Raw genomic sequence first — 23,716 nt, forward strand, 5'->3', positions numbered from 1 at the left:
ACACACACACACACACACGCACACACACACACACACACACAATCAAAGTCACTTTTCCATCAGTGAGCAGCTAAACAGTCATCAGAATAATGTGGGGTCACTACATTGTTGAAGCAAGAATCTCAAGGTCTTTGTGTGTGTGTTTCACACACGTCTTTATCTACCACTCACTCATAGACACACGCACGCGCGCGCACACGCACACACGTCTTTATCTACCACTCACTCATAGACACACACACACACACACACACACACGCACACACACACACACACACACAATACATTTCTTTATCTACCACTCACTCACACACACACGCATGCACGCACGCACGCACACACGCACACGCACACACACACACACATCACATGTCTTTATCTACCACTCACTCATAGACACACACGCACACACACACACACACACACACTTGTGTCTATGTTAATGAGTTTTGGTAGACTGGTTTTCACACTGAAATAATATTCAATTGTACTGCAGGTTATTTTTATGGTATATGCTTTAGTTTTTTGTGGTGATTGTGATTGTGTTGTGTTGGTACACTTTACAAGTATGTCCGTGCTTTAGTAACAATATATACACTAAAATATGCAATATGCATATGCACTACAGCTCCCCCTAGTGTCTTCTATAGAGATGTGCAATAATTGCGATGATCTGAAACCATCGCGATGAGACGATTATTTAATAATCCTGACAGCACTACCACACCACACGCTTTGAGCTTTCACACGTGACTCACTCGTGTCAAGTCAACCCTGTATGAGTTTCTTTCTGCTTCAGAACACAACAGAAGATATTTTGAAGAATGTTGATAATCAAACACCGAACTCCAATGACTTACATTGTATGAACACAAAACCACTGAGACATTTCTCAAAATATCTTCTTGTGTGTTTCACTGAAGAAATGAGTCACTCACACACAAGTGGAGAATAAATGATGCTAGAATTGATATTTTGGGGTAAACTGTCAGTTTAATGTTGGGTGTTTTTAAAGCCGCTCACAACACATGATCAACAGTGATGTAGGTGCATTATTTCACTTCACATTTCCGATGAATATTTTCCTGCTGAAACATGACGAGTGAGCGTGTTCTCCTGAAACAAATCCATTCACTCTTTATAAAAGCTCCACCAGAGCAGAGAAACTTCATTTAGTTTTGGTGAGAAAAGCAGATTTTTCTCTTGGATGATGAGGATGATGATGATGTCATTGAACTCTTGTGTTTCTGCTGGTTCAGTTCATCATGTACAGACGGACGGAGAAGTGAGAATGACTGTAAATATCACACAGACAGAGTTCAGATGATCAATCTAATGCAGACCGCACATCTTCACATGTTCATATACTGTATAATACTAGAATAGATGTGAAGGTAAAGAGATGTGATCCTTACAGCGGTCACTCGTGTGTTTCGTGTTCAGATCATCAGAGTGAGATGTATTACACATCATATGATGATGATCCTCACAGAATCAGGCTGGATCAGTGATTAGACTCTCACAGGTCTGCACTGAAAACAATTTGGAGTGAAGTTTACTTGAAAAAAGCTAGGAAACAATTTTCACTCAGGAAATGTTAGTACATTTATCAGAACTGTCTAAGTAAAGGCTAAACCCATGTCGCATTAGTTTTTAATAGAAATTCCCAAGTACAGGGTCAAGTCAATTTTACTCATCGTTTGTTAGTAAGTTTTATTTAAGTAATGCTTCTAAATATACTTAATATTTCTTTACAAGAGTCCTACTTATCTTTTCCTCCATAATCTTTACTTGTTTGTTTTTTGTAAATATTACTTGAAATCATATATGAGGTATTAATGTGTTAAGTTAAATGTATCTGAACTTCAAAAACGCGAGTTGTAGAGTTTGAATTCAAATATTTAACATCTTATTTAAAAAACAGAGAAACAAATAAAACAAGTTAATCAAATAAAACAATTCAGATCCATTAAACCACCTTCACATTTCCTCTGGCATCAGAGTCCAATCCGTTAACGTTAAGTTAACATTACCTGTGGAACCGATGAACATGGATGTTAATGCCACAATTAGATTATTTGTCATTTACAATTCAAATCAATTTATTGACCTTAATTTATTGAACATAGGCTAACGTTATAACAAATTTTAAATGTTAGAACAAATTAGTTCAAGATCCACCATTTTATCTGTAACAACAACGCCAGTTCAGAACTAGCTAAAGCCTGGCTCAGACTACAGGATTCTCTGCAAGGTGACTGACAGACCTTTAAAAATGTCGACCGCGAAAGCTCCTGCAAGGGTACGTTGGACAGCGGAGATGGAAGAACAGCATGATTGTCTATATAATGTATCCTCCAAAACATACCACAACCGCACAGATAAGGAAAAGAGCTGGGGAGACGTCGCGTCGGTTTGAAATGTACCGGGTAAGTTAACTGCTAACGCGCAGCTTGTAGTTTCGTTCAACAGAAAGTTATTTGGCTATAGGCATACAGATAACATGCGTTTATGTGTTTGTTTTTATGCTGTATCTTATAATCACATTGGCATTCATCTTTATTCTCGGCAGCAACTATTTTTTTTCTTCCGTTATTTATTAACATTAAACTTAAGCGGCTCGCCCAAACCACAGTCATAACTTCAGCCCTAGCAAAAAGCATTATAGCACCCCCTGCTCAAAATACGTTCCCGCGGCTTTGGACAGACAGACAGAGAATCGTTCAGAGAGCGACAAAGACGTTACACAACCGTTGCCAGGTGAGATCACGTGAAATTAACTTTGCGATGTCCCTTTGTTTACTTCTGTTTCCCGGTGAGATGACGTAAGAGGCGTCCTCTGGTGTGATAATCTTAATATTATCCTGTAGTTTGGGTGTCTTAGGATATCTTTTGATGAGCAATAATGAAATAAAAAAACTTCCAATAAAACTTTCTAAATTTTTATTTTTGCACTTGCTACCTTTAGGCTTATTTATAAACACAACTTTACGCCCCAACGTTTTCTTATCTGGACATTTCACATTCATAAATGCAAGTTTACAAAGGGCAAACCTATTTTTGTAGTGCTTGAAAAAGAGATTCAAATGTAGATGTGATGTCAACATCTAAAAATAGTAAACCCATTAAAACGGGTACTATTAGCTCCTTTTACAAAACTGCATATGGATATGTAAAATATGTGTAATTTAGTTGTACACTGATGAGTGTGAGCTTGTTTAAGAATTTAAATAAAATAATCTGTCAAAATTCTTTTTATGTGTGTGCTGCAACCAGATTTTTAATCTTTCCGGATTTTAAAACTCCTGTAGTCTGAGCCAGGTTTAAGATTTTAAATAAGAGAATCTGTCAAGATTCTCCTTATGTGTGTGCTGCAACCAGAATTTGAAATCTGTCAGGATTTTAAAACTCCTGTAGTCTGAGCCAGGTTTAAGATTTTAAATAAGAGAATCTGTCAAGATTCTTTTTATGTGTGTGCTGCAACCAGAATTTAAAATCTGTCATGATTTTAAAACTCCTGTAGTAAGGCTAAGTTAACACTCACATACAGCAGGCTACAGCAAGTTTATCAATATCATATTGGTTTGGTTATATACGGATCTTAAACTTGATTTAAATTGATGAATATGCATTACACGCAAGTTATTTGTCTAAGTTACGTAATGTTAGACATGCGAGACTTGGCACTTATCAAACTGAACACTGTCAACATATTAATAGCTTAACTTAGCAACACGTTAATTCTATTATCCATGTGCATAATAAAACACAACCGCGTTTGCAAACGTTGTCCAGAAATGTTAGCAATACCGAGACTCAATAACAAGAACTCGAACTCAAACAAACCAGCGAAAATAAAGTTTATTAACGCTGCACTATGCTGCAAATGTTACTACATGAATTAAAAATAAAACATTTAATGACTTACCATAGTTTAATCCCCTCAGGCGCTGAAAAATGTTCCGTTGGGCAAGCTTTCCTGAGGCTCTGCGCGCCAGTTGTAATGTCCGAAGTGGGCATGCGCATCTATTATATGGCTGTGTGGAGTATAATTTACTTGCGTTCATCAGTTTTATACATCGCTTAATTTAATGACAAAACACCAAGTTAATATTACTTGGCATTTTCATTTAAATGTACTTATGTATTAGAGCACAAATAATTACAAAAGAACCTCAAGTAACACATTGAATTAAACGCAACCTTTTAAAGTAGGAAGACAAAATGCAACTTGCTTGTAAAACATACTCAAGTAATGCTAGCTTTATTTACAAACTCAAAAAATCATTTTTTACAGTGTGGTTGATTTGAGTTCAGTGTGTGTGTCGATGTAATCCAGCAGCAGTACAGATGTGTGTGTATTATTCAACTTCATTACTGACTTACTGTATGTCTGTAAAATCACCTGGTTCTTAACTTATACCTGTACCTTATCCTTAATATGTGTTTCCCGAAGCGTTCTTAGCTGTAAGTCATCCGTCTGGAGCGCTCTCAGCTATACCTCCTCGCTGTCAAGAGTTCACCCGCTAGTGGCCACAGTGGAAAAAAGCTTCTTTACAAATACAATTATAAAGTGGAAAATACCAGTGTATTGACCTGTTTTCATGCAAAGAATATACTTGTCTTTACACTGATGGTTGTTAGCGTTTAAAGATATGATCTAAATAAGGTGCATCAGCTGGCAGAATTTGAAGTATACTTAAAGAGAAAGATTGTGCTATAAAGTTTAGTCAAACTGCAGCGATACAGCAATTCTTTGGGAGAAACAAAGGCGACGCCATCCGCGGAGCATTTTAGTGCATTTAATCCGTGAAAACCTTCGTACAACTTATGCTGCAGTTATAATTCTAGAAAAGTGAATCAAATGGATCGTGTTGGTCAAACTTTGTCCAGACAAACTCAACGGAGCGGCCGCTAAATTCATAAGAAAGAAACCTCCTCAGGTTTAGGTGGTTGAAACACGTCACACTGGAGTTCAGGTGGACCTGTAGAGTCATGGCAGCATCATCGGGAAACGCAGCGCAGAATGATTTCTTTAAGACTGGCACTCAGGATCAGTGTCATCTGTGTTAGGCTTGGGCCTATAGTGATTCCAACAAATGTTTCACTTTGGTCACGTGACGCTCGCATTGTGTCTATGGAATGTCCCCATAAAACATGGGAACCCAACATGCGTGCACGTGTGTGTGCGTGTGCGTGTAGTTGTTGTTTGGTGTGTGTTTGACGGCTGAACTCCAGATCCGAGCATCACCTGCAGAGCGGCTCAACGCATCCGTTTACATTCATGAGCTTCATTCTTGAATGAGGAGATTCTGTTTAGACTGATAAAGCATGTCACAGCTCGTATTGTGTGTGTGTGTGTGAGAGAGAGAGAGAGAGAGAGAGAGAGAGAGAGGTGTTTTATGAGCGAGAGAGCTTTATGATGCCTGAGGTAATTGTAGGATTGATTGGTGAGGACGAGTCTCATCTAATCGACTTCTTTCTGCCTCCGTCAGCTCTTTCTGTCTGCAATAAAGACAGATTAATTTAAGAGTTTCATTTCATCATTTGCTTTGCTAATCTCTCCCTCCCTCACAATAAAACAGATCAGAGGCGTTCAAAGACTAATATCACTGCTTATGAGGGCTGACCCTAAGAACTCTGGGATATATACTGGACGTGTCACTGTTTCAGAGTAACACACACGCACACACACACGTGTCGGGTGGATTTTCGTGCGCTGTAACTCATCCTGAGCACAATGTCTGTTCAAACACACAAATAAAACACACTAACAGAGCTGTACTTCATTCATTCATCCGTCACTTAATCACTGAATGAATCATTTAGTGCTCAATACTACACAACAACACAATGTGCAGTGTGTGTGTTTGTGTTCTCACAGCAGTGTGGTACTTATGTGTAGTGAACCTTTCATCTCTTCTGTTGTGTGTTTCACATCACTATGATGTAATCGTGATGTTTGTCTTCATGACACTGGACTTTTGTGTGTGTCTGTGTGTGTGTGTGTGTGTGTGTGTGTGTCTTTAATGAATCTTTGCTGGTGATGTTGTGATCATGATGGGATGTTGATTGTGTTCATCCTCAGTTTCTGTCCTCTTCCATCTGTTGTGTGAGATATTAGTTTAAATGTTGTGTGTGTGTGTGTGCGCTCTACACTCACGGCACGTGGTCTGCTGTGATGCTCTTTGGACAGTGTACAGCAGCAGCTCCAGGACACTGATGCTTCATGTCCTTCATCCAGACGGAGGTCACAGCGTTCACCTTGAGACGCTCACTCTTTACACACTACACACACGTGTTCATGCAGAAACGATCACAATCTGAAACTGAGCTACAGCAACACATGAGCAGTGTGTGTGTTTATGGTTTACTGTGTGATCTCTTGGGATGTTGGCATGTGTTATTTTGTCTCATCTAAAACATTCATCAGCGTGTGCAGAAGGTTGTAGACGAGTTCTGTACAGACACGACAGCAGTGTAAGAATGTGTGTGTGTGTTCATGCTGGACACATGATGTGTGTGGAGGAGTTTTGTGTGTGTTGTTTCTTGTCGGCGTGTTGGATCATGTGTGATTCAGCCGGATCATTTTCTCCAGCGTCCTTTAACTCTTAATATTCTTTGTGTGATGAAATGTTTGTTTGTTTGTTTGTTTGAATGAATGCTGGTAGGTTTCATTACAGTCAGCCGATCTGTGTTTGCAATGTGAAGTTTGTGATTGGCCACACTGATTTTGAGGGTGATATCATTTCTATAAGAAATGCATTATAATATTTGTACATTTTATAGATTTTTCATACCTGCAAATACCTGAGTCTTTTTCCCGTGGGGAGTCTTACACCCGTTTCACACAGCACGCGGAAGCAGAGCGTAGGCGAAGCGGCACCAGCGCGTAGGGAGAGCGTTAGCAGCGCGTGCCCATTGTCCTTTCTATGGCAAGCCGATGGTGTCAGAATTACGCCATAGATTAAACGCGTTTATATCCGAACGCCGCTTTAAACAGTATTTGCGCCGCAAAATATGGCGTCGCGATTCCAAACACCGTAAAAAAACGTGCGAAAAGTCGTCCATAACACCCGTTTCATACCGCACGCGGAAGCAGAGCGGCAGCAGCGCATAAGGAGAGCGTTAGCAGCGCGTGCTCGTTGTCCTTTCATACCGGTGTTGTGCCGAGAAATGCACCCCTGCCAGATTCTGCAGCTCCTTCAATAACACGATGTCCGATTGGCTAATTCTAACCCCTCCCCACACCTAACCTATCCCCTAACATCTAATCCTCACCCTAACCATTGTGGGGAGGGTGGGTGCATAATTTGGCAGGGGTGCATTTCTCGGCATTACACCGGCAGTGTATGCACTGCGCTGCCTGGGTAACTGTTACCACAGTACAACAATGCAATTTCACATTACGTTATTTACATGCATCAATGAGCAAAATATCTTCCAGAACTTCATCAAAGCACTTTTAAGTAGATTGCATAACTATGATTTGTTATATCCGCCTGTTTCATGCTCTTTTAGATCTGTGTAGTACAAGTTATAAATAAGAAGCCATATGGTGCTTTGAAGGATACGAAGTCACTTAAGGGTTAACTCACCGTAGGAGAGAGTGACTGACTTGTGATGCGATTGCTTTTCTCTCACACATACGCAATATAAGCATATAACACGATGTCTATGTAGTTTTATCTGTTTTTTCAGAAGGTTATGATGACAGTGGGGTTCAGACAGTAACCTGACAGCTTAATGCGATCGTTTTCCACTCCTTCATTTGCAATATAAGCATAACATCTAAGATATACTTGTATTATAAATCCTTTAAATGTGCTGTTGGCAAAAGTCTTTTTGAAACTCATGGCGACTGTTAAAAACACATTAGACACCACTTACATGCTTTAAAGGTAAAAGTGTTACTTTTTCCTGTCCGTAAAGAATGCACTGTCGCTTTAATTGAGCGTTAGTGTGCAGCAAATGCGATTGCTTTTCTCTCACACATACGCAATATAAGCATATAACACGATGTCTATGTAGTTTTTTCTCTGTTTTTTCAGAAGGATATGATGTCGCTGTCGCTTTAATTGAGCGTTAGTGTGCAGCAAAAATAGACTCGGCGCCGAAATGATCGCTGCACTGCTGCTTACGCGTGCGGTATGAATGCTCTCATCTGTTAACATGTGTGCCGAAAAAAATACACACTGCTCACGCTCTGCTCACGAGTGCGGTGTGAAACGGGTGTTAGGCATCTACTCTCGAGCGTCTGAAACGTCTTTGTTCCAGCACCTGGATTGGTTTATCCCAGAGGTGTAAAGAGTACCTGAAAACCATACTTAAGTAAAAGTACAGATACCTTGCAGAGAAAATGACTCCATTACAAGTTACAAGTCACCAATTCCAAAACGACTTGAGTAAAAGTCTTTGAGTATCTGATTTTAACAGTACTTGAGTATTTTACTCATACTGAATGTAGGCTCAAAGCAGCACTAGTCCTCAACACTTAAGAGACACGTCAGTGAAAAACAGTTGATTTGTGAGGAGAGCAATCGCATTTATTTTCTTAAATCATAATAAGACTGAACACCTCAAAATTGCAACAAATCATGGTCGACACCATAACCTACGTCATTACAAACACCCAAGTCTCATTTAAACTCAAGTACTCATAAGTAAGCCAACATTCTTCAAAAAGGTCTCTTCAATATAACAGATAAATAAAATAATGTTAAGTAAAATTAAAAAGTCAAATCCTTTTTGCACTGGACATGCTGGTTTGGGCCTCATGGCCAGCTGCAGTCATGTCCTCATTTCACATACACTGTTAGCCCTTACCTGCCATTTCTACAGTAATATATTGGCAACACTGTTGCCAGCTAGTTACTGTAGGTGTTTTACAGTAAACTACTGCAATGGCTGTTTGAAGATACATTATTAAAGAATCTATTAACGCACTTAAGTCACACAGTCTTAGATGAACAAGTGTAAATAACAGATGAACACAATAAATCTGTCAAGATTTCACCAGAGGAGAATTAAACACAAACATCAATAACATCTTCACATATTACAGACACCACTTTCACTTTATTTCTGTCATCTGTGTAAGATCTTATTGAGATTTAACTCTAGTTCATAGTGGTTCAATTATGTTTTAAGTCACCATTATGGCGATCAGTGTTTGCTTTGGTTGGACTCTTTGACTTTCTTGTAGCTTTAAAATGTACACTTATACAATAACACTGAAAGGGACTTTACAGGAACCGCAACTTTATGTTTGCTTAGTAACTGAAGATACATCTGAAAGAATTCAATCATTAAATAATAATAATATAGCATTTAAGATTTATTAAGATATGTTTGGTAAAGTGATTACATGTTATAATGGAAAGATCTCTGTCAGAAAATCTTTCTTTGCAATTGAGACACAGTTAGACACTTGACATACAAACCTCATCAATGGTGACAAACAATCATGAATGAGTTTTGTACTATGTACCCAGCATGCATTGCAGCATGAAGCTGTTCAGTTGATTGTCACCATTGTTGAGATTCATATGTGGATTGTTCATTTCTCTGTGTCCGACTCATTCTATAGGTTAATATTTTGTCTATATAGTGTGAGAGCACTTTTGAAAATTGAAATACTATACATTCTTTTTACTGGTTTACATCACTTCATGGCAATAGTCCCACCATATGGTCAAATTTTGAGCAAACATGTTTAGAGCACATTTAGGAAGAGTTAGTTTTAAAAATAAGAGCTTTTGTAGATGTGTGACCTACAGTAACTAGCTGGCAACAGTGTTGCCAATATATTACTGTAGAAATAGCGGGTAAGGGCTAACCGTGTATAAACCGCCAGCGATTGACATCTACCTGATACTGCACTCATATTCATATAAAGAAGCCATGTTGACAAGTTTTTGTAAGTTAGGCAAAATCCACAAGATTGTAGTACCTTCATTGCCCTGTAAATGGCAATATTAATTATAAGATAGGTGCCATGCAAAATGTAATGTGTAATTGCATTAGTCATTACAAATGTAGTGGAGTAAAGAGTACATATACTTGTTCAAAAATGTAGTTAAGTAGAGAGTAAAAGTTGCTAATATCTTTAATACTCAGTACAACTACAAAGTAGCCAAAAAGATACTTAAGTAAAGTAACTAAGTACATTTACTCCAATACTTTACACCACTGGTTTATCAATCACAATCAAAAAACAGCTAACAGAATCAGGCGTTCTGAACATCCGTTTGCGCCCGTGAGAAGCATTGCTGAAGGATTAAACACAGTGTCGTGTCGTCTCGGATAAAGAGAAAATGGTGTTGGTATTTTTCTTGGCTTGCAACAGGTATCAGTGTTTAATACATGTCTTACATGATTGTTAGAGAGACAGAGCTGCGTCTTCAAAACCAGAGGTGGACGAAGTACACAACTTCCTTACTTGAGTGAAAGTACAGATACTACTGGTCAAATATTACTCCACTACAAGTAAAAGTTGTAAAGACAGATTCTTACTTAAGTAAAAGTACAGAAGTACGTGCTTTTAAAAGTACTCAAGTATTAAAAGTAAATTTCCTTTATGTCAGTTGTGCATTGTTTTATTGTCGTATACCTTATGCCTCTGAAGCAACCTACTGAATACACTGAGTAGCTCACAGTATCAGTTGTATTAAAGGAGTAGTTCACTTCAAAATTTGCCCCCATTGACTTTCCATAGTAGTTTTTATTCCTACTATGGAAAGTCAATGGGGGCAAATTTTGCAGTGAGCAACTCCTTTAAGAGCTTTATATGTTTAGCACATATATGTTTAGTTTAGATATAATCCTGTATGATCATTTAGCCTAATTATCCTCATTAGCCCCCTAGGCCTATATGTATTTATGAGCAGTGTTCTTTTATTTTGTATATTCCCTTTACCAGTTTTAGCAGCAATTTACCAGTAAGTAGTAAGGTTCTTGTAAATAGTAAAGTGTAGAAGCCATGTGTTTGTTGGATTTATTACCATTTGTATTACCATAATTTAACTACAAACATAAACTATAGCTAGTATAATGAAACTATGGTATGTTTAGTTGCTGTGGTTTTACTAAAGATTATTAATTGGAGTATGGTTCCTATATATAGAAAATGGTAAATTTGTGGATACTGTGGTTTTACTGCAAATACCATCCCTGCTGAAAAAAACAATGAATTTTTGAATTAGAATGAGATTTTTAAATTAAATTCCTCTTTGTAGTGTGTTTTGGGTTTTATTCCAATAGGATTTACCATCCCACCAATAGAATCCATCACATACAAGTAGACAACAAGTATCCATAGTACAATTCCCATTATAACCATTAAATCCATTACATTTTATGTTGTATTTTGGGCAGGGTTCTATTGTTTTTATTTCAACAGGAATACTTCAACTATAGTTACTTCAGTAAAAACATCATTCATTTTCCAAATCGCTTTAAATGATATAGCAGCAGATCAGAAGTTAACACGCACGCGTAGCTCAAGGTGTATGTGATGCTTATTTACCGTTTAGCCGTTATGCCGATCATTTTCATGACAATGTTTCTACGATCTTTGACTGATCGTAACCCACAGATGATTACACCACACTTTAACATGTGCCTTTTTCGTCTTTTATTGTTCTATTTGCCTTTTTAGAGCGCTATCAATGGTGTAGCAGCGCCTACGTTTACATTAGTTTAGCGGGGAAGATCCCAGAGTTGCCAGATTTGCGTTAAAAAACTGCCAAATGGCCATTCAAAGCTTGCCGGAAAACGGCGAGCATAGAAAAACTGAAATACTTGGCAACAGTAAAAGGTCCTGGAAGATCGCAAGCCAGATAAATTGCGCACACAGGAAAACCCGCTGCATAGAAACCATTTTCTACTTTTGGACCTCTTTATAAATGTAGTGGAGTAAAAAGTATGATATTTGTCTTTCAAATGTAGTGAAGTTAAAGTACAAGTACTCAGAAAAAATAATACTCAAGTAAAGTACAGATACTCAAAAAGTGTACTTAAGTACAGTACTCAGGCAAATTTACTTCGTTACTGTCCACCACTGCTGGTTAGGTATGTTTTGACAAGCACATGACCATATGCTGGTCTTCTCAACAGGGACTTGCCACTTCTAAGTATGTAGGGCTCTTCAGAAGCTGTACTTTACAGATGATATTGAATCATTATTTTACAGACCGATCAGTTTGCTTCATAATACATTAGAATGTCGTCAGGAGCCGTGCGGATTACTTTAGTATTGCTCGTGTCTGCATTTTGAACTTTTATGAAAGCTCTTATAACTCTCTGAACATCAGTCCCGCACTTTATTTTCTCAATCCTGTGTGTTTTAAAACCAAAACCAAGCGCTATGCTTCTGATGGACACTGAAAAAGGTTTGTAGGAAGGTGCACCTCTCAGAAACCGTAGACAAATGAAGATCATTTCAGATGTTTAATTACGACTCGGAGCATTGGGATCGCGAGGCGAGGGCAATGTATTTCTTTTTTATGAAAATCTCACATTTTTCACTTTTTCCTCCAGCTCAAAACTGCTGCCCCATATGTGTCATGTGGTGCACTTAAAAACCTTGACAATGCGACCCTCCCCCAGCCCCCCCACACACACATCGTATGGCTGTCACCTTAATGACCTCGTCCGAGTTTGCAGGTCTGTATTTTATGATGATTGTTTTTCATGGAATATTATTCCAATAGCTGTTTGAACACTTGTCAATAATTAAAGGCCTGAAAATGAAATCCATTCAGGAACTCCATCATAATTTCATTGTGTAGTGCATTTTATTTCAGAAGAAACAGCGAGTCTGTCTCTGGCCACGCCTGCCCTCATTTGCATTGTAAATGTGTGTTTTAGGTGAAAGTGAAGCGGACACCTGGAGTTGTTGTTGGTTTTTCAGCACCGGCCTGTCGCTTCTGTTAAATGTGTTTTCTGTGCGCCGTGTTTCTTTCTGACACGTTTGTTCCGCTCGAGATGTGTTTGTGCTCGCAGCATCACTGCGGTCGCCTCTCTATCTGATGACATCACGCCCGCAGCACCGCCCCCCCCCCCTTCTCTCTCATCAGTTATGACATCTGTAATGACTTTGTCTCCTCTATGGCAAGGTCAAGTTTGTTCATGCTGAACACGGCTCAGAGTCTCAGTGTATGTGAGCGGAGCGGCCGTCTCCTGTGATGATCTGTGAAGAACTACTCTGCATTTACATTTATGTCTTATTGCTGTTTCAAAGAAAACAAGTTTGTGTTTCTTCAAAATGTGATCATTTGCTTTGCCTCTGAAACCCCAAACCTTCATATTTTCAGCCGTCATATAGAGACCTTTTCTCCATCACAAACTCTCTGAAGGACTTCAATTTGAGTGGTGAAGTGCATTGTGAAGTTTCTGAGACTCGAAGTTCATAACATCCACTGACCCTGTACATGTGATTCTGTCATTCATCACGTCTCTCTGTTTATTCTTCTTAGTAAATGTCTGTTTGTCTCAACAGAAAACCTTCCTGTCTGCTGAAACAGAAGAAGACATCTTCAGTCATTTGGGTTTGGAGTTCATCGAGCCTTCAGAGAGAAACGCTTAAACCGCTGGTTAGTGACACACATGATGAGATGATGAAGACTCACGGACAGAAGATTTCACACCACAGTCCAGTCGATGAATCGCAAACAGAAAGAGTCTCGTATCAGCCATTGAAAATCTCATGTCCTTTAAGCGTTATTGAGTTTTATGACTGTAATGGTTTTCTCAGCCAATGGGAATCTTCCAAACACTTCACACGCTGTATAATGCTCTTACTGTACATCCTCATGTTTTTATAATAAAACACCCTGATATGTTGAATGGGCCTAAAGGAGTTTCTTTAGTGATGATGATAATCGTCTGTGGACGCTTCTGCTAACATGAATAAACACAACTGAAGGGTTGAAACTCTTGTAGTGTGTGTTGACCAGTGTTGGGCAGTAACACGTTACTGTAGTTTGATGACTTTTTTGGTAACACAGTAATTTAACACGTTATAATTCCTAAAATAGTCATTAGATTATAGTTCCAAGCCCAGGTAACTATATGTTACAGCTGCGTTACATCGTTGCCGTTGTATCGTTTTATCATTTCAATTGTAAAAAGCGAAATAGCTTTTTCAAAGTCTGGATGCCTGCCTGACAAAACAATGACAAAAACAAAGGTACAAAACAAAACACCCACGAGTAAAACACCCAGAGAAATCCACAAGGAACAAGAATGCATGCACCGAAGAACAGGGGTACAAGCACACAAAACGCAACGCACGAGCACAGGACAACAGACACGAGGATACTTTATGGGGTGACAAACAAAGGAAGATAACGAGGGGCAGGTGCTTTCTCACACTAAGCCAAAGGCTTTGTCATGGCTCTGCTGCAGGACCAAGAAAAACATGACTAAATGAGGCAGAGCCATGACAGAAGCCCCCCCTTTAATGAGCACCTCAAGGCTCCGGCTGGGACTCCTCAGACATGGACCCCCAGGATGCTCGCCTCCCCCGCTTGCCAACAAGGCTGGTGGATGGTGGAGAGGCTGCAGGAGGTGATGAGGAGGATGGTGTGGAGTCCCCCAAGGTGAGAGTACCCACCACACGGTCCTCCGGGATGGACGCCAGACCGGGACGAGAGGAGATTGGATGATTGCTGGGAGAGGAGTCTTTACAACACTCCTCTCGAAGCTGCAACCGTTCCACTAACTGTGGGAACGGCTGGTAAACCAACTCCTCCTGCTCTGGAAAAGATGGTGGGTCGTCCATCCCGGCCATGAGGTAGGCACTCACCAGCACCTCGGGGACGGATGCCTTCCTGGCCTCGACCTCCCGAGCATAGTCCATTAAAGGCCGATGGCACTGGGCCGGGAACGGGCCACCTCCGGCGTGTGACTGGGCCGGTACACGGCCACCGGCTGGTTGGGAGCCTGTCCATGGGGCTGCCTGCTGGGTTCAGTTGTGGCTCGTCCGTTCTGTCAGGGGGTGTGGTGGACAGAACCCAAATGCAGGCAACAGTTCAGGGGTTAACAGATATATATTTAATGACAAAAACAAAGGTACAAAACAAAACACCCACGAGGGGGTAACACAGCAAAACAGGGGAATATAATAATAGGACACGACAGGACTATGACTAACTACACTAAACTAAAAACAACACTAGACACAAACTAGACTAAACACTTACTGAGACTCGACTTGATCTTGGCAGAGAAATCCACAAGGAACAAGAATGTGTGCACCGAAGAACAGGCGTACAAGCACACAAAACGCAACGCACGAGCACAGGACAACAGACACGAGGATACTTTATGGGGTGACAAACAAAGGAAGATAACGAGGGGCAGGTGAGGGAAGCAATACAGGAAACAAGAGGGGCGGGGCCAATGACAAGACACGAGAAATCACATGGAGGGTCAAAACATAAACACCCCATGGCTTTCTCACACTAAACCAAAGGCTTTGTCATGGCTCTGCCGCAGGACCAAGAAAAACATGACTAAATGAGGCAGAGCCATGACAGAGAGTACTAACAAAGCCACTCCGTGGAAAGCCTGCCACCTTAAGCTAAAAACTCGTAATGGCCGACGCTATCGCCGCGCAAGGAGACTAGACACCGGATATGATTGGCCGGATATAAGGCATTGGAGGTGCCTCTCGTGATCCATGTTAGCCTTTATGCTCCAATTGTAAGTATTACAGACCCATACATCTCCCTCTCACAAGACAATCTTCGGTACTACCAGCGAAAACAAACTCAGCATGGAGAGAGAAACATATGCGTTCTGTAGCTGGAAATACAATCATTATTTTGAGTTGATTTCTGTCAAAGGCAAGAACATTGTTGTGCGTTGTCGTTCATGTGGAGGTAAACAAACCCCTCTCTCCCACGAAAAACAAGCTGAAAGGGCAGTACAGCACGGTTACACTTCTGGAGAAAGTGATGTCACCGGGCACGGAGAGCAATGAATCAACTTCTACTGTCCAGTGCCAGGCTGCTATTAGCAACATGTTGCGTTTTGTCAGACGAGTTTTTGCTGCTGTAACACTGTAATATTTGTTAAATGACGAAGAAATCATAGAAATATGCAGAAGCACTAGTTAAGATATACAAGTTATAAGAAACTAAGGAGAGACTTTTTACATTATGGAGTATGCAGGTTTAGAAATACTAGTTAACATATGAATGTTTGAAGTTAAAATGTCACAGAGTTTCATTATTATTATTATTTATGACAGGCTTTAGTATGGAATAAGCAGAAAGAATGTATTAAAAGAATTAAAGACGAGATAGAGTAGAGTATGCACTTCCCAATAAAGTTTAGTCTTGAGAAGGCTAAAGAGGTTATTTTGTGTTTTTGAGGGGTAGTAATGTAACGAGTAGTGTAACTAATTACTTTTGAAATAAAGTCATCTGACCAGTAACTTAATTACTTTTCAAAGGAGTAATCAGTAATTTAATTACATTTCCAGAGTAACTTGCCCAACTCTGGTGTTGACACACATGAATCTTGCAGGTACAGTATGACATCATCACATATCTGTACAGTTTAGTGCTCATGTGCTGTATGTGTCAATAATATTACAGCAAAATCACTTCTGCCAGAAAGACTCGGGAGGCAAGATGACGTTGCATTGAACAGCTGACCAGCTAATGAAAGCAAAAGAGAAGATGATAAAGTTCTTTGGCGTGGGCCCCGTCCGCAGCTCAAATCTACAGGGTCGTAGATTCTTACACTTCCTGTCTGAGATGAAGGCAGGGGCGGAGCTTACAGCCCGGGACGTATGGACAGGGATCAACCTGCTGGTAGTGGGGAGGAGGGGGGTGAATGTCGGCGTCAGTATCTGCTGAGGCACATGATGAGTAAGTACGGATGAAAGGCTAGAACTATAGGTAATGAGTGAGTCTTCCTGGCAGAACCTGCACTAAACTCTTATGAGATGACAGAATTAAAGCAGCAGACTGTTAAAGATGAAGTAACACACACGCTTTCTGCCATCTCATGTTAATCTTGACTACCTGTACAGTAGTGTTGCATACTTCATATCTTCAAAGAGTCTTTAGTTTGATCACATTTCGTGTGTGTGTGTGTGTTCATGTTTGTATATCCCGGTGGGGACCTAAACCTGAATGCACACCAACACATGGGGACTCGTGTCACTGTGGGGACAAAATTGAGGTCCTCATGGGCACAAAAGCTTATAAATTGTACAGAACAATATTTTTTAAAAATCTAAAAATGCAAAAAGTGTTCTATGATCTTTAGGTTTAGGGATAGGGTTAGGGGTAGGGGATAGAATATACAGTTTGTACAGTATACAACTCATTACGCCTATGGACTGTCCCCACGGAGATAGTCAACCAGACATGTGTGTGTGTGTGTGTGTGCGCTCCTGTGTCCCATGAGCCGTGGTGTGAATGATGTGGTGAGGATCATCACAGTGCAGATCTAAGCACACATCCTATTTAAAGATCTTTAAGTAGAACAAGTCAGTCATTTCCAGGACTCGACCCCAGGGCCTCTCTCTCTCTCTCTCTCTCTCTCTCCGTCTCTCGTCTCGCTCTTCTCTTCTGCTCTCTCATCTCTCCTCTCCTGCCTCTCTCTCTCTCTCTCCCTCTCTCTCTCTTCCATCTCTTCTCTCTTCTCTTCGTCTCTCTCTCTCTCTCTCTCTCCTCTTCTCATCGTTCTCGTCTCTTTCATTTCTCTCTTCTCTCTCTTCTCTCTCTCCTCTCCTCTCTCTCTTTTCTTCTCTCTCTCTCTCATCTCTCTCCCTCTCTCCTCTCTCTCTCACTCCTCTGCTCTCATCTGTCTCTCCTCTCTCTCTTCTCTTCGTCCTTCTCCTCCTCTGCTTCTCCTTTCTCTCTCTCTCTCTCTCTTCTCTCTCTCCTCGTCTCTCTCTCTCTGTTCTCTCTCTCTCTCTCTTCCTCTTCTTCCTCTCCATCTCTCTCTCTTTGTATTCTCTCTCTCTCTCTCGTTCTCTCTCTCTCCTCTTCCTGCTCTCTTCTCTCTCTCTCATCTCTCTCTCTCCTCTCTCTCTCTCTCTCTCTCTCTCATCTCTCTCTCTCTCTCTCTCTCTCTCTCTCTCTCTCTCTCTCTCTCTCTCTCTCTCTCTCTCTCTCTCTCTCTCTCTCTCTCTCTCTCTCTCTCTCTCTCTCTCTCTCTCTCTCTGTGTGTGTCTCTCTCTCTCTGCTGTTGTGTTTATATGAGTCTCATGAAATTATGAATTTTCTTCTGTCCTCATGAGAAACAGCAGGCTGAATGAACATCTTGACTTTGGGTCATGTTCACCTCTGTCGCTACATTAACTCTCATTTAATACTTTCAAGCCCTATTAACACTTTCACTTCACTTCATGAATCAATTGAGATGATAAGGTCAAAACTACGAGTCACATGTACTCCAACAGAAACAACAATGACATGAGTTGGAATAGATCTTGTCCATCACATGTGAATGATGGCTCACGAGCACACGTATGATTCCACATCACATGAGCGATCACTCTCTATGATTCTATGGTTTGATTTAGGTTCGGCTGAACGTGCGGTCAGATTGTTTTCAGACAGATGTTGAAGAAGGGAGCGTGTCTAAATTCTTGAACTGATAAAGCTGGTGAATATGAATCTGAAGGTGTTTGATGGTGAACGGATGTGTTTATCTGGACATATTTCATCATCTGGGGTTGTTGTCAATATTTATTTCTCTTGAATGTGATGATGTCTTGTGAGTGTGCGTGAGCTGTAATATTGTTATCTCATGAGATCAGACTGAATACAGATTTCATTTCTGCCGTCTGCCTTAAATTGAGCTGAAGAAAGAGAAGTTTAATAAAAGTTTTGAATATGCTTTTGGCACATTGACCTTAAACACTCGTAATGTGCTGACAATAAACTTCTATCTGCCACATTTTTCCATCTTTTTTAATGAGGTGAGCGCCATCAGGAGAGCCGTCTTTATCGTGAGGAGAGAAAGAGCGGCAGCTCCGAGGGGCTCGAAGGGGGGGGGCCTCTTGAGGCCCGCCACCTAGGTCGCAAGAGGGTACGGAGCGCGGATGAGGTGGTAGCCTTTTCGCACCCCCTTAGGAACCTAATGACCAGGTTGTGCTGTCCCAGAGGCTTCCCAGCAACTGGGTCGTGATGAGCGGCCGTAGCGGCTACATACACTCCCAGTGTGGAGGGGGGAGAGGTTACTCTCCAGTCTCTCTTGAGGAAGGGACAGCACGTTCCCGATCAAGCAACTCCGTGGAGTTGGAGCACCAGGATGAGAAGAGGTGCCACTTATGGGCGTGTAGCCGTCTAGTGGCCGAGGCCCTAGTCTGAGTGGTGTCCCAACTGCCGGGGGTGGGCCACTCAGGATCTCCTCGTCCCGTCCAGACATGGAAGTTCCAGGGGTCTGCCTGGTATGCCGTAACGTGCCCCTTCCCCTGGGAAAGAGGGTCCTTCGCCAGGGGGATCGGCCAGGGGGGAGTTGTTGTCAAGTTGCTGGTCTCCTCTTCGATGTCCCTTCCAGACAGACCAGAGCCGGAGGGCGTCGAAGAGGACCAGGCCGAGTCGCGGCGAGGGAGGATATGCTTGATATACTCTGTCTGCTTCTTCACTGTCGAGAACTGCGGCTCAACAGTATCACCAAACAGCCCCCCCCCCTTGCGAGATGGGTGCATCGAGAAGGCGGACCTTCTTGGCGTTACTCATCTGTGCAAGGTTCGGCCAGAGGTGTCTCTCATGGACCACAAGTGTGGACATCGCCCGACCCAGGGCCCGCGCGTTCACCTTCGGTCGCCCATAGAGCAAGGTCGGTGGCGGCGCGGAGTTCCTGCATAAGCGCTGAGTCGGTCTTACCCTCGTGGAGCTCTCTCAACGCCTCGGCCTGGCAAGAGCCATAGCGCGGAGAGAGGAGGCAGCTTGGCCCGCAGCAATGTAAGCTCTCGACACCAGAGATGCAGAGACCCCACATGCTTTGGACGGGAGTCTAGGTCGAGCGCCCCAGGTGGCCGCCGCCTGCGGGCACGAGTGCACCGCGGCGGCATGCTCCACCTGGGGGACATCGACGTATCCTGTAGCTGCCTCACCCTCGAGGGAAGAGAGGGTGACAGAACTTGTTTGACGTGAACGTGCCGGAAAGGGGTGTTCCAGGTCTTACTAAGTTCTTCATGCACTTCGGGTAAACACGGCACTGGGGGCTCAAACCCGAGGCACCATGTAACCAGCCGCGACCGCTGGGAGAGGCAGTGCGGGCACTGCAACCCAATGCTCACGGCGGCCCGGGAAAGCATGGCTGACATTTCGACTTTCGCCTCTTCCTGGGCACGACCCCCCGAGGGAGGGAGCCCGAGGAATCGTCGGAGTCAGATGGCAGTACGTCACCCCCCGATGCTGCAAGAGACATCTCATCATCACGCATCGTGTCTGAATACGTGGTTGAGGAACAAGACGGTGGGACCGTCTCCTGGGGAACGGTCAGACGAGCTAGACAAGGTGCGAACGGTCCGTGAGCCAGTGGCTGGCGGATTAACGCTCACAGTAATCCTCATATCACCCTCACTGCTTGCCGTAGCGGGCGGCAGGGCCGTAGTCCTGCCGTCACGGAACGGGGAGCAAATGAAGTGGTGGCTGAGTCCCGTGGGAACACAGCCACCTGTGATGCAACGTCTGAATCATCACCGCCCGCAGTGCGGGCAGGAGGTATCCACAACGTCCCCCTCAGCGTACTGGAAGCAGACACCGTGTCCGCCCCCTCCTCGATGAGTGTGTTGCACCCATGAGAACAGCAGGACATGCCACGCTGGAGAAATTTGCTCTTTTAAGAAAAAAACACTCGAACACTCCTGGCACTGCCGAGACGCCCAGGGGAAGTCGCTGCAGGAAGGGACAGTCTGCTGCACCACGTCGTAAGATTCCAGCAGTAATTTGGCGTAGAGTTTGAAGTCTCGAAGTCGATCAGTGTGAAGCCGCTCCGAAGAACAAAAGGTGAATGAATGCAGCACGCCGTCTCCCTTTTATACCCGGATATCCGGGGGCGGAGTCCAGCATGCAAATTTCATTCGCCAATTTCATTGGCCTTTTCTAAACTAGTCAGAAGTTGATAGGTTCTCAAGAGCGAACCCCATCTGTCGGCTCGACACAACGTCAAGAGACCGACAGAAAGGGAACTTCCGTTACACTGTTCTTCTCATGTTGTTTTGGAACGCATGAAACACAGTATGAAACATATTATAGATATTAGAGAAAGAGTTTCTTCTTCAGAACACAGCAGAAGATATTTTGAAGAATGTTGATCATCAAACAACACTGAACTCCTTTGACTTCCATTGTATGAACACAAAACCACGGAGACATTTCTCAAAATATCTTCTGTTGTGTTTCACATAAGGCTCACATACAGGTTTACAAACACATGAGAGAAAGTAAATGATGAGAGAATCTTGATGTTTGGCTGAACTGAAGTGAGCCAGAATGAATGTATTTATTAAAGCGCTTTAAAGACACTTGTTTCAGTAAACTCTTATCTTAACTCTGTGATGTTTGTGGACAGTGATTTAGTATTCGCACAGAGAAACAGGAAGTGCCTGACAGAATCGGGTCACTGCTTGTTGACACACCCACTTCCTGTCTGTCTATCTGTGGGGGGATTGACGTCTGAGATGAAGAGATTGAGACATTTGTTTGATGGTCAGTTAAGGAGTTTGTCAGATTGTGTGTAATGATATCTTCATCGCTGTGGTTTAACAGGACCTTTTCTCTTCTGAATGTTTTCAGTTTTTTTCCTGATGATGTTTTTCATACACACTGATTGTTTAATGACTCATTGCTCTTTAATGAAATGTTATATAACACACACCCATCACTCGAGGTTTGTATTATATATCAGAAATCATAGTTACAATAAAGCACAGAGATACGCACACACCCGAAATGTTTTTCTGAATTCTTCTTTAATAGGATGTGTGAATTGACATCATACGTACGTGTGTGTTTTCGTGACCTCATCATTCCAGAGCCGTCTTCATTCTCATGAATAAAAGAAGGAGGTTATAGTGTTGATTCCCACAGACGACATTTAACCTCTGAATCTGAACTGTTGACAGACGTCAGCCCTCGCTGTCTGTTATCTCAAAAGACTTTCAGAAAGCAAAACTTCAAGAGCAATGAAAGCTGGAGCTGTGAATCTGAATGTGTGAATGCAGCAGACGGCAGCCAGACTGTCACATGATGAAGAAAACCTCTCGACTCTCTTCTGATGTCACCAGCACAGGCAAACTATGCTCACTGTTACTATGGTAACACTGTCATGTCTTTGGACCTGTACCATGGTATTTTTGGAAGTATGTTGCAGTTGGTTTGGAACCATTCAGTATCACACTATCACCATACTCGCATGAAAAATGACTGTACTATACTTCAGTATTTACTATAGTACAAATCCTAGGTACTGTAGTGTTCCTGACCCTTACCGTAGTACATCTTAAAGCATACTACAGTATTTATGAAATGTCGTCATTCCTATAACACACTAGTGCAGTTTACTACAGCACATGCTAAGGTATACAAGTGTTTGTATGAATCAGATGTGAGCTTAATGTGTCTGCAGGTCACGTGTTCAATTCATCAGATGTTTCACTGTACTGTGAGAGCTCACGATCTGTCAACGTGGTATCCATCAAAGTACACCCCCTATTGCCTGTTACATCAAAATCAACAAGAAACAGTTGCTCACACCTTCAATGGATGCTGCTGTGATAAAGGACACGAACAGACACGATCGTCTGGTTGAGCTGATGGAAAAGGATTTGGAAACAATACAGTACATACAAACAGTCAGATTTACCAACATATGATGTTTTATTAAGAAATCTCACCGATCATCCCATTAGCTCGGGAGAAAAACCCTACAAATAGACAAGACGCCTTACCCTCATTCCCTCTTCAATTTCGCAGCATCCCTCCTCCACCCCAACTCCTCACCATCAGCCCGTTTTTACCGCAGCATAACAGGGGGGAACGACTCGAGTCCGGACCCGGGACCCTCTCCCCGGACAAGGGCGGGCGCTCCGAGGAGGAACTACCAATACGGTATCCATCCCTTATCATGCGTACTTATTATCTGCGAGGCCAACTCGTGAAACTACTGTTGAATTGAACTGGTTTCATCACAACATAGATGATTTGAAAAACCTCCCAAATACTCCTGACACTGTGATTGTAAACCTGAACTCTGGATTTGTCATTGAGGTTGTTTTGATCTGTCATCTTTCCAAACTACTGAAATATCAGCCATTGGTCGAAGATATCCATCAACTTGACTATCATTGAAAGTGAATCACCTCAGTATTTTGGTTTGGTTTAGGTCATGTGCAGAAGAAAAAAACCTCACAACATTGTGTTCAGTCTCAGCCTCTATAGAGTATGCAAATATGGAAACCAAGATGTTTTGTCTCCCTGATTGTAAAATGTTATGAATGTACATTAAGCAGCTGTAAAAGTGTTAGCCATGAGTACCTGTCATCTTGCAAACTGACTTCCCAAGGTATTTGGATTCTGTTTGTGTAGCTTGTCTTGTCAATGAGAAGTATTAAACTTTAAAAGGTCATGTGCATTAGTGTTCAGACATGATACACAATGTTGTGGTAAAACATTCTTTAGCCGCTCCACATGAGAATGAGTTTCAGATGTCCGTCAGGAGTGTCAGGTCTCTTCAG

At 42.0% G+C, this 23,716-nt stretch overlaps 2 protein-coding genes across 6 annotated transcripts in view; both read left to right on the top strand.

Annotated features, from left to right (window-relative positions):
• LOC130558731 (DNA nucleotidylexotransferase-like) overlaps positions 1 to 13,864 on the top strand; it is a 33,858-nt gene extending 19,994 nt beyond the window's left edge. The window contains exon 3 of one of the 2 annotated variants that reach the window (XM_057341335.1): positions 12,541 to 13,493. In XM_057341335.1, coding sequence (XP_057197318.1) covers positions 12,541 to 12,645 — 105 coding nt within the window. In that variant the 3' untranslated portion in view covers positions 12,646 to 13,493. The other variant, XM_057341336.1, reaches the window with a different exon arrangement.
• The window catches only part of LOC130558726 (kinase non-catalytic C-lobe domain-containing protein 1-like), a 169,990-nt gene that overhangs the window by 48,163 nt on the left and 98,111 nt on the right, over positions 1 to 23,716 (top strand). The gene's annotated exons all lie outside the window — the stretch shown is intronic.

This window comes from Triplophysa rosa, linkage group LG9 (genome assembly GCF_024868665.1).
Source record: "Triplophysa rosa linkage group LG9, Trosa_1v2, whole genome shotgun sequence".
Classification (NCBI taxonomy): domain Eukaryota; kingdom Metazoa; phylum Chordata; class Actinopteri; order Cypriniformes; family Nemacheilidae; genus Triplophysa; species Triplophysa rosa.